Source organism: Mobula birostris, chromosome 26 (genome assembly GCF_030028105.1).
Source record: "Mobula birostris isolate sMobBir1 chromosome 26, sMobBir1.hap1, whole genome shotgun sequence".
NCBI classification, from domain to species: domain Eukaryota; kingdom Metazoa; phylum Chordata; class Chondrichthyes; order Myliobatiformes; family Myliobatidae; genus Mobula; species Mobula birostris.
Window position 1 is genome coordinate 41,489,780 of NC_092395.1, and position 12,019 is coordinate 41,501,798.

At 42.9% G+C, this 12,019-nt stretch overlaps 1 protein-coding gene across 10 annotated transcripts in view; it reads left to right on the forward strand.

Annotated features, from left to right (window-relative positions):
• The window catches only part of LOC140188305 (receptor-type tyrosine-protein phosphatase delta-like), a 493,362-nt gene that overhangs the window by 356,788 nt on the left and 124,555 nt on the right, over window positions 1–12,019 (forward strand). For 6 of the 10 annotated variants that reach the window (XM_072244426.1, XM_072244416.1, XM_072244420.1 and 3 more), the window contains 2 exons: window positions 4,197–4,223; window positions 5,175–5,292. In XM_072244426.1, the coding sequence (XP_072100527.1) occupies window positions 4,197–4,223; window positions 5,175–5,292 (145 nt within the window). The remainder of the gene's footprint in view (window positions 1–4,196; window positions 4,224–5,174; window positions 5,293–12,019) is intronic. The other 4 variants (XM_072244418.1, XM_072244425.1, XM_072244419.1 and 1 more) reach the window with 1 other exon arrangement.

Consider the following 12,019-nt stretch of genomic DNA (forward strand, 5'->3'; position numbering starts at 1 on the left):
CAGAGTAATAAAATCATCTTCACTTCGCTGTTTGAGTACAGTGTCAACAACACCGAGGGACTTCAACACCATCCAGAACACTGCAATCTACTTGACTGACATTCCAGTAATCCTGGCCACGGCAGGTGCTTCATGGATACAGTGTGGATCATCCAGGAAAGCAATTGAAGTTACTTGTCTGGACTATGCTGAACAAAACATACAAACTTTTCTATCAAGAAGGACAATGGTGGAAGGTGCATGAGAATACCAACACCAGCAGGTTGCCCTTTAGGTCAAGCACCACCCTAACTAGGAAATATTCACTGCTCCACCATCATCTCTGGATCTAAATCCTGGAACTCTGGGAACACTTTGACTAGAAGATTGCAGTGGTAGAAGAAGATGGCTTGCCACTACTGTCTCCAGTCCAGTTGGGGATGGACTATAAACAATGGCTTTGTCAGTGATGCTACTACAACATCGACTCAGGCCTAGGGGGCCGGCACCTAGGGGATGCCTACACCTTGAATAGATCACTAAAATACATACTCAGTTTAACAGCAGTGTGATAATGGGATGGGAGTCTGTTTAGGTTTTAACTGAGGAAGAGGTTCTGTCTGGCCAGATCACTAGGGATAACTTGCCTGTTGTTCGAAATGGACAGTGAGGTGGTAAACACGAGGAATTCTGCAGATGCTGGAAATTCAAGCAACACACATCAAAGTTGCTGGTGAACGCAGCAGGCCAGGCAGCATCTCTAGGAAGAGGTACAGTCGACATTTCAGGCCGAGACCCTTCGTCAGGACTAACTGAAGGAAGAACTAGTAAGAGGTTTGAAAGTGGGAGGCGGAGGGGGAGATCCAAAATGATAGGAGAAGACAGGAGGGGGAGGAATGGAGCCAAGAGCTGGACAGGTGATTGGCAAAAGGGATATGAGAGGATCATGGGACAGGAGGCCCAGGGAGAAGGAGAAGGGGGGGGGGGAACCCAGAGGATTGGCAAGGGGTATAGTCAGAGGGACAGAGGGAGAAAAAGGAGAGAGAGAGAAAGAATGTGTGTATATAAATAAATAACGGATGGGGTACAAGGGGGAGGTGGGGCATTAGCGGAAGTTAGAGAAGTCAATGTTCATGCCATCAGGTTGGAGGCTACCCAGACGGAATATAAAGTGTTGTTCCTCCAACCTGAGTGTGGCTTCATCTTTACAGTAGAGGAGGCCGTGGATAGACATATCAGAGGTGAGGTGGTAACTCATTTTGAACAGCTCAACCAGAGCAAGTCTCCCCCAGGAGATCAATGTTCACTAAGGACTATATTAACATAGGCTAGATTTGTGCATTGAAGTCTCTGGAGTGGGATTTGAATTCGTCATTTTCTGTCTGCATTACCCACTATACCACAAGTGATAAAGAGCCTGGACCTGTCGACCATGCAGAATTCCTATGTATCAAGCCACTTCTTCATTCTTTCCTATGATATACCTTTGAATAAACCACACCATCCTCTATTCTCTTCTACTGCATGGACCAAACTCCTTTCCTGCAGCTCTATATCTACACCTCTGTACTGCAATTTTTGAATTTCTTCAGGTGCAGACAGGCGATTCAGCGTAAAATTATGCTAGCATATGGTTAAATGGTCATCACACTAAATGTAATCAATTGAATGTGAACTCCAGCTGCAGACAAAATCTAATCACTTGTGTGTAATGCTGTTTGTGTGGAATGTCGTGTATTGTTTGGTTTAGATTTAATCACTAAATGAATGATTAAATGGGCCATGCTATAGCCTTGCAGATTGGTGATTTCTATCTCCAATTTTTCAAGAACCTAATGTACGGGCTTTAAAAGCTGCATTTCTTAGGCACCTTTGTGCTGTCAGAGTCAGCTGTTTGTTGTCAATATCCCTGTGTCAGTATCTGCCTACTAAATTACATCGAATCCCTCAGATTTATGGTGCAGGTTTTCTGGCCTTCATATCCCTTAGTTTCCTTCTCTCTCGCATACACCAAACCAATTTACAATTGTACCAGTTTCATTCTATATGTTCAACCTGTCTTAGTGTTCCATATAAAAATGCTCCTCAGGTACTTGATTTAAACTTAAAAGGGGAGGGATTCATTTATTGTGGACCTCTTCCTAAGTGTATCTAATGTCACAGATGGCCTCACAACACAACCTTTCAAACCATATTAAAGCTTTCAATTTAATCTCTTTTCCAGGTAAAGGTCCACAAACTGATAGTAGAATTATGGAAAGCCTGTGGCACCGAAGGAGGCCTTTCTGCCAATGTGCCTATGCTGGTAAAGGAAAAGCAGTCAGGCCAACACCCTATAGGTTATGGGTCTTCAGCACTCCTCTACCACCTTCTGGGTGGGAAAAAAAGACTTCCAGTCCTCTAGACCTAGAAGGTCTTCTAGTCCTTCTACCCAATATTTAAATCTACACTAAGGGAAACAAGTCCTTGCTATTTATTCCACATCCCTCATGATTTTATACATCTCAATGAAATCTCCCATCAGTTTCCTCCATCCTAAAGAACACCATCCCAACCTATTTCCTCACAGCATAAACGGTTCATAGCAACTCTCCGAGAAATGCTATCGCTCCGATTACCCCACTTATCTCCCTGTCATCTGTTCTCCCTCAGGTGCCCCTCTTCCTGTGTGAGGGGTAATTTACAGCTGACAGTTAATCTACCAATCAGCATATCTTATGGATGTGGAGGGAAACTGGAGCACCTGTGTGGAAAAGCATGTTGTCACAGAGTTAATCTGTGAATGCTATCTGGACAGTACACAAGGTCAGAATCAAACCCAGGTCACTGGAGCTGTCCAGCACCTGCCCGATCTGCTGTGCCATTGCAAAGCTCTGTTCAGCCTTTCTCCATTGCTGTAGGTGTCCAATCCTGGCATCACTCTCATCAACTTGACCGTGGATATGGAAACAAACCATTCATGGAAACTGTCCGTGCATGTAGATTTGATTGGCCTCGGCAACGATAACAATAGGGGAAAGGTGTCATCTTTTGGGGATGGTTATTTAGAAATATCAGCCTATACCTCATTATTATTGAGTGGTCTCAGTTGAAAATATGTGGGGACACTTGTGATTATATATATATAGTAGCATGACTGAGAGTGACCACCTGTGTAAATGAATGTCTGTGTGTGGACTTACTTATGAGGAGCACATGGTAGTGTGCCACTTGCACAAGTCCATGCTTGCCAGAACTGGAATCCGTTCTGCCTCTCCTCCCACCCCGAAATTCAATATCCCAGATATTCATCCCCACCACCATTCCCTCCCCTATAGATATTTCCATACCTGGTAATATTCTCCATGGGCCAAGGTTTGTCAGCATGGCTAGAAGACAAAATGCAATTGTATACTGCATGGGGAACAGGAGCGAAAAAGGAGAACTCTTCGAAGTGATTGCTACCAGGCCAGCAACGCCTTCTACATACTCATCGCTCTTGGGGAAGTATCAACCAAGCAGCTGAAATTAAGTTCCAATAACAGAAAATCGCACCTCACCTCCTTCCATATTTTATTTTGAATAGTTGTTCCCTGTTTTGAGCCATTGCTGAAAATCAGTTTCACCCCTAAAGTTCTTGGAAGAAGCCCTTAGCCTTGGCTGTCTGACCAGGATTTCAACCTGTGGCCAAGCTCAGACTGAGTTCCAATACACTGAAATAAAAACAGAAAAAGCCAGAAACCCTCAGCAGGTCTGACAGTATCCATGTAGAAGAAAACAATTAATATTACAGGCTTTGACCTTTCATTACAGCTGAGAAAGAGAGAAAAAGATGTTAATTTTCAGCTGCTGATAATTTTACCCAGCCCCATGCAACTGGAAAACAACTTTGTTCTCTTTCCTAGAGTGGACAAAACCTCAGAGCTAAAACATTGATTGTTTCTCTCTTCACGGATGCTGACTGTCCTGCTGAGTGCGTACAGCATTTTCTGCTTTTATCTCGGGTTTCCAGAGTCTGCAGTTTTGTTTCTGATTTTCATTCCGATACAATGGATCGACCCCCCTCCCTTAAGAGTCTGACTTTTCATCATGGTGTCTGCTTTCGATTATGAATCCTCAAGGTCTGTGTGTTCTTATATGCAGTAATGAAAACCGGCATAGATGCCTCAAAGTTCTTCTTTCATCCTTGATTCTATTTGTTTTTTTTCTCTTTTTCTTGCTGTCCTCCTGTTGCTCAGTGGGAGACTGACGACACTGCAGAATATGTGAGTAAACGTCCTACTCCTCTGCTCCCTTGTGTTATTCACCTCCTGCAGAGTCCTGTTGCTCGCTGTACAGAAAGTCATAAATGTTTGCTTACCGATTTTGCATGGGCTAGAAGCTTGCTGTTTGCTGTGTTTTGTTTTCTTTTGGGAAGGGATGGGTCTCCTTTTATAGTATTTAGTCCCAGTATTTTCACAACAGCTTGGGCTGGGGTTGTTTACTTCAGAATAAAGGAGACAGAGGGGAGATTTAACTCTGGTGTACAAGATAATGAGACTTTGATACCAGAGAGATGAGATTTCATAATATGAGATTTGAAATAATTAGAGGAATGTTGATAAACTAACCGAATGAACATGTGGTAAAGATCTGGGACTCACTGTTTTGAAGGGTGGTGGAGACAGAAATCTCTCCTTCATGATTCTAAATATGATGAAGGCTTGAAGAGCTAAGACTTGCAGAGGTGTATATATGTCCAGCTGTCCTTCTATCCTGTATATCTTGGTGGTCCCAGCATTTCAAGTCTCTACTCAAGGTTTCCAGTCTATTCCACCTGGCATTCCATGCACAGGAAAGGGGGAGTAAACCAACCACTCGAATGTGTGTCTTTCCAGTCAAAGCCACCACAGATGCCTCAGAACTCTTCCTTTTGGCACGTTGCCTAATTGGTTTAAAAATGGGTTTCATGAGAACTAGCTCTACTCAGTGGTGGACATAGCCCTTGTCTGAAGTAATTTTAATAGAATTCACCAACCAATATTAGGCAGGTTCTGATTTGCCGTCTGGATTAGTGCCCATGTGGAAGGGTCTTCTCTGAATCTTTATTTTCACCTTTTTGCATTCTATAGTTTAAAGGTGTTCATTTTGTGCATGGGATGTTTTAAATTCATCCAATGTGATTAAATTGGATTCCTGTTATGTTCCGAGCTGAAGCGATGTGTTTCTATTGATAGGAGATGATCATCTCTGGGCTGCAGCCAGAAACAACATACTCCATCACTGTGGCAGCCTACACGACAAAAGGCGATGGTGTGCGCAGCAGGTCCAAGTTGGTGGTCACCAAAGGGTCAGGTCAGTCTCCTGCCATGGTATTTGACTTGAAGCAGAAAAGGCATTATAAATGGGTTCCATTTGCACTGAACATCTTATTTTCCTGCGAGGGATGGGGTGGGGTGGAAGCAACTGCAGGTGCCACTTCCTTCCCTTTGTCTCATGGTCCACTGTCCTCTCCTATCAGATTTCTTTTTCTTCAGTCCTTTACTTTTTTCACCTTCCACCTCCCAGCTTTTCATCAACAGCCCCACCACCCACTTCCCCCTCACCTGGTCTTACCTACCACTCATTATCTTGTACTCTTCCCTCTTATTCTGGCTTCTTCCCCCTTCCTTTTCAGTCCGGGAATGTTAATTTTCCTCCATAGATGCGGCCTGATTTGCTGACTTCCTCCAGCATTTTGTTTGGATTGATCCAGATTTCCAGCGTCTGCAGAATCCCGTGTGTGTCTGTGAGAGAGCAGATGTTGGAAGCTAGAGTAATAAACTATCTGCTGGAGGAACCAGCAGGTCAGGCAGCATCAGTGCACCAGATAAAGGATCACAATCTGAAACATCATCTCCATAGATGCCGATTGACCTGTTAAGTTCCTCTAGCTTTTTTTTTTGGCGTGTGCCTGCACGCGTGCGAGACTGTGCGTGTGCATCTGTGTGTGCGTGCGTCCGTTATGATGTTTTTTTTTCATGGCTTTTTACAAGGTGCGGAACGAGAGTGAGAGAGACTGTGTGGCACGCCACTCCTCACACAGACATTTTCCCAGTATTTTCCCTTTATTTTACGAGGTGGAGTTGCGATCTCGACACTCAACCCGGCACGGATGGAAAGCCTACTCGGGAGCTGACCCAACTGGTTTCGAACCCGGGAACCTCCACTCCCGGGTCCGGCGCTGATGTTGTTGCGCCACCAGCCGGCCCTCCTCTAGCTTTTTCAGTGTGCATCTTATTTTCCATTTTTTTTTGTTCTGCATTCCTTGGTGCCGTTGTCTGAGCTTCACCTGCTGATGCTCTCAAGGTATTCTCCCGTGAAGAGCTGCCTTGGTCTTGTTGGTGTTTTGTACATTCACCTGAGACAATGTTGAGGAGCAGCAGCTGATTTTATCATGCTTTTCCTGGTGGTTTTAAGGCTGATTGTACTGCAGTTACCATCGTCCCAGATGGCAGCAGTGTGCTGAGATTGGTCTATTTGAACCTGGGTTCTTTCCCTACTTGGTTCAATCATATTCTGCCTTAACCCATTCACCAATTTATAGTATGAATTATTTTGATCAACAGACATTCCTGCGATTAAAGAGCTATATAGTCATGCAACACAGAAACGAGCCCTTCAGCCTGACTATTTCAAAGTTCAAAGTAAATTTATTATCAAAGTACATATGTACCTGTCACCATATAGAACCCTGAGATTTATTTTCTTGTGGGCATACTTAATAAATCCAATAACCATAACAGAATCAATAAAGGATTACACCAACAGTGTGTAAAAAACACAAGCTGTGAAAATACAAAAAGAAAGAAAAAAGGGAAAAAATAAATAGACAGATAGATAAACGCATACTGTACACACATACATATATATATATATCGAGAACATGAGATGAAGAGTCCTTGAAGGTGAGTCCATAGGTTGGAGAACAGTTCAGTAACGGGGCTAGTGAAGTTGAGGGCTTGCCAATGAAGATTCCCGTCTAACCTAGTCCCATTTGCCCATGTTTGGCCCATATCCCTTTCCTTCTAAATATTGTTGATGTCCCTTCCTCAACCTCTTTGCCTGGTTGCTCATTCCACATACTGACCACAGATAAAAATGTTGCCCCTTAGGTTCCTATTAAATCTCTCCCCCACCACACCTTAAACCCATGCTCTCTAGTTCTTGATTCCCCAATCCTGCAGGAAAGTGTGAGTATTTATCCTGTCTATGCCCCTCATGATTTTATACGCCTTTATAATGGTCGGCTCATTCCCCATTACATTGAGTAAAGTCCCTGTCTGCTCAACCTCTCAGTGTGACTCAGTCCCTCAAGTCCTGGCAACATCTTCTTCAATCTTTTCTGTACTTTTTCCAGCTTATTGTCTGAAATCTGTTGCTATGCACAATTGCTAAATGCCTGAGAGAAAAATAGGAGTCGAGCTATTGAGGTTGGGATGGATGAATATCACTGATGAGTCAAGTCAGAGGGAGAAGGAGATAGAGAACACTTCATCATTTTCTACCTTAAATTAAATTCTGCATTTCTTTCCCAGGAGCAGTTACTATAAAGGAAATTATTGCCCTGCAATTGTCTTTCAAGGAGGGATATTTGCTCGTCAACCTTTCTTGACGAATGACATAACCTTTCTATTGTTTAGGCTGGAGGTTCATCCTGTCCTTTTTCTAGATTTGGAGTGGTAATTGTGGCATGCCACAGTTTACCTGCTTATTAATAAATCAGGGAGGAGTCCACTGTATCGATCCACTATAAATAAACCGGGAGTCATTGAGGTGGTGGGCAGATATATGGGGAAGGGTGATAAGCAAGTAGCTTGCAATTTTGTTTGCTGTTGGCAAAATCCATAGGAATGTAGGATTGATAGGTGGACAGCTGTTCACGTGCATAATGCAAGTGAGTAGTGAATCCTTATGATTTAGAGAGCTGTGAAAGAGGGTCGCTGTGTCACAGCTTGCAAATATTCCACAGGAGCAAACAGGTCACTTTAATAGAGTGGAGAGAGAGATGACATTGGATATTACAGTTTTAGAATACAGGCTGAAAATCTTTCAGCATCAAGTAAAGGAACATTACCCATGAAATCACTGCCTGATGTTAGTTGATGTATGCCTAATACACTTATTTGATGCTCAACTGATGAGTTTTTTTTTAATAGCAGCACTCAGCCAGTTAAAATAAACAGATTACTGCCTGCATTAAAACAGTGGACAGAAGAATCTCATAACAGTGTATTTAGCAGTCACCAGTTAGAACTGTCAATGATAATTTCCAGCTGACAGACATTATCCCACCTGCTGTGTTGGCCACTAATTGGCATGGAGCCAATTAATTCAAATCATTTTATGCCATCAGCCTTCAGCAGTAGCAGAAATACTTACCTCACTGTTTGTTGGCTTTCATCCATAACCTTCTCGCCACCCCCCAACTCCCCACCGTTCCCTAAGGATGCCTCGTGATGCGGTCAGATCCTAGGTTGGTCTGGTCGATTCACTGCAGCAGTTCTCACAGTTTCCGCACGTTGCAAACTAATGGAACAAGAACACATTGCCTTGCTACGTCTGGCAAATACTGATGTGTGGATTTCACAGGTGCGGATATCTCCAGATAATAATCACAGGGAGACACAGGCAGCAGGTGGGAATAAGCAGGTCCGGTAACAAACTGTCAGAGGAAAGCTGGGCACACTGCTCGCTAAGTATTGGTAGCACATCCGTCTGCAGCTTGTTTTAAATGCGGATCTTTAATCTCCAACTCTACACTGTGGGCCATTCAGCCCATCAGAATCATAGCATAAGATATAAGAGCAAATTAGGCCATTCAGCCCATCAATTCTGCCCCAGCATTCAATCGTGGCTGATTTTTCTTCAGCCCCCATTCTTCCACCTTCCCCCTATCATCCTTAAGCCCTTACCAATCAAGAATCTATGAACCTTAGCCTTAAATACTCCTAATGACTTGGCCTCCACAGCTCTCTGTATTAACAAATTCTACAGACTTAACACCTGTTGGCTGAAGAAATTCCTCCTCACTTTACTTTTATAGAGATGTCCCTTTATTTTAGGGCTGTGCCCTCGGACCCTAGACTCTCCAACTAATGAAAATATCCTCCCTATGTCCGCCCTATCCGATTCTTTCCCTATCCAGTAGATTTACGTGAGCATTCCTGTTCTAGTCCAGTTGATATTAAGATTGAACGCATGATACCAACGGAGAGAAAGGCACCTCATTCCTATCACTTCCTATTAGGTTCAGCTGCAATCATAAAGAACATACAAATTACAGCAGGAATCCGTCAGGGTCATTAAATAAGATAGTAGCTGATCAGATTGTAATGCCAACTCTGCATTCCCACCCACTCCAGTGGTTTTTAACCCTTTGCTTATTAAGTTTCTATCGCTCTCGAAAAAGTATTTAATGATTCTGTTTCCACACCTTTTGAAGAAGAGAGTTCCAAAGGCTCACAATCCACAAAGGGAAATGTTTTACTTCAAAGCTCAAAGTAAAATTTATTATCAGAGTGCATACATGTTACCACATGCAACCCTGGGCATACTCAGCAAATCTATAGAATTGTAACTGTAAACAGGATTAATGAAAGAACAAGAGCACAGAAGACAACAAACTGTGCAAATGCAAATATAAATAAATAGCAATAAATAATGAGAGCATGAAATAACAAGATAAAGAATCCTTAAAGTGAGATCATTGGTTGTGAGAACCTCTCAATGGATGAGTGTAGTTATCCTCTTTAGTTCAAGAGCCTGATGTTTGAGGGATAGTTATTGTTCCTGAACCTGGTGCTACGAGTCCTGAGGCAGCTGTACCTTCTATCTGATGGCAGCAGCGAGGAATAAAGCATGGCCTGGGTCTTTGATGATGAATGCTCCTTTCCTACAACAGCGTTTCATGTAGATGTGCTCATTGGTTGGGAGGGATTTACCCGTGATGTACTGGGCCAAATCCACAACCTTTTGTCGGATTTTCTGCTCAAAGGCATTGGTGTTCCCATAATGCAGCCAGTCAGCACACTTTCCACCACACATCTATAGAAGTTTGTCAAAGTTTTTGATGCCATGCCGAATCTCCGCAGACTCCTAAGGAAATAGAGGCGCTGTTGTGTTTTCTTTGCAATTGGATGGATCCAGGATGGGTCCTCTGAAATAGTGACACCCAGGTAGTTAAAATTACTGACCCTCTCCACCTCTGATCGTCCAATGAGTACTAGCTCGTGAGCTTCCGATTTCCCTCACCTGAAGTCTACAATCAGTTCTGCTTTCAATAGGTGAGACCAATTGTTTTTATACAGTGATCCTCTCCACACTGCAACGCACACACACATATATGCACACAGCCTAATATAGTCAGACATGCACATTAATGCACATACACAAAACATTAACACATGCAGAAGCACTGGCATGCCCACACACTAACACATACACACCAACAGCAATGTCCTTTCAGTGTTTCAACTTGCAAACCAGTTTGGTTTAAATTAAGGCATCTCATTACAAAAGGCCCAGAAACAGGAACAGCTGGGAAAGGAACATTCCCCATTAATCTCTGGTAATTTGCCATGCTGTAACCAATTCTCTTTATACTAACAATTATTTAAGCCCAATAAAATGTTAGTTTACATGGCAGATGCTGCCACTTCTCTCAACCCTCCAGTAAAACATTGGCACTTTGCTGTAATATTTCATCTGTATTAGGAGTAGATTTCACTCCAGTAAACACAATTTTCAGTGCTTTCACTTTTCACACCTCATTCAATGTGCACTGCCAGTCAGTGTGACTTGTCAGTTTGTTTATTTAGCTAGCACGTTTGCTGTCTCTTCCCTGAAGCTGCAGCTTTTTGCAGCTGAGCCAGGAGCCCGGCTTCCCTCAAGTACCTTGTCCAATTTTCCATGAGTTTGGGTGGCATATTGAACTGGGGCATGCGTCACAGATGGCAAATTTTCCGGCCAGAATCATTAAAATGAATTGGGACATTGTGTAGAAAGATGGTAGTGAAGAAAGATTAGACTCGACACTGCCAATATTCTCTTTTTTTCAGAGATACGCATCATTCAAAATATAAACACAAGATACAATCAGGACATATTTTTCTCTACAATCATTGTACATCAGTCCAATCATCCTGTTACAATGCCTCGTCATGTTGCCCTTTTAAACACTGCATTGTTACTCAGGGCTCAGCCCCTCAGTAACCTAGCCTGTTGTTCCTCCCTACAGAGACTTTGCAGTGGCTTTACCAAGCTTCACTGCCAGTCTTGTTAAGTCACACACAAGAAGGATGTAGAAATTTAGTTGCCCAAGACAATTGACATGATGTGCTAAAGTAAATGGTTTCTCTAATCAATAGAGGTAAAGGAGAATTTAGATGACAGGGAAAGAAAACAGATTTAAAATAACTATTTTCTTTACCAGTTTCCATGCTGTTTCTTTCCTACCTCCTCCCCAATGTTAGGAACATATTCAGATGAGTGCTCTACCATTGCACACACCTCCACTACAAATCATTGTCCTTGATAGTTATTTTTTCCTGCAGCGTGATTAGAGCTCGCCAGCATTAATAGCTTGCTGGCGTATCGTCTGATTGGAGGTGCAACCTGAATTGCATTTGCAAAGTGTTGATTTAGATGTGCCTCCTGGAATGTGGCGTTAGTGCTGACTTGCACAACACAGTGAGGAGGTGGTAAACAGGTCGAGGTAATGGCCACAGTCAGATGCTGGCAGGCTCTTGTCTGGTTGATGCTTTGCCAGCAAACGCCAGTGACAGGAACAGATTGGAGCTGCAGTTAAACCAAGGATGTTAATGTTCCAGAACTCCTGTAGTCATTTACTGCCCATTCTCTCAATGTCACAGCTTGACTTCATTCTGCACATTCAAATGTCCTGTGGTACCATGAGCTGCATCAGTGGTGAACACGCTGAAGGATGATCCAGAGCCTCAGCTGATAAATAATGTTCATAAAATTTAAAAAAACAGAGCAGAAAGAGTCAATAAACCCATTCTGAGCAAAAATACAATTATCT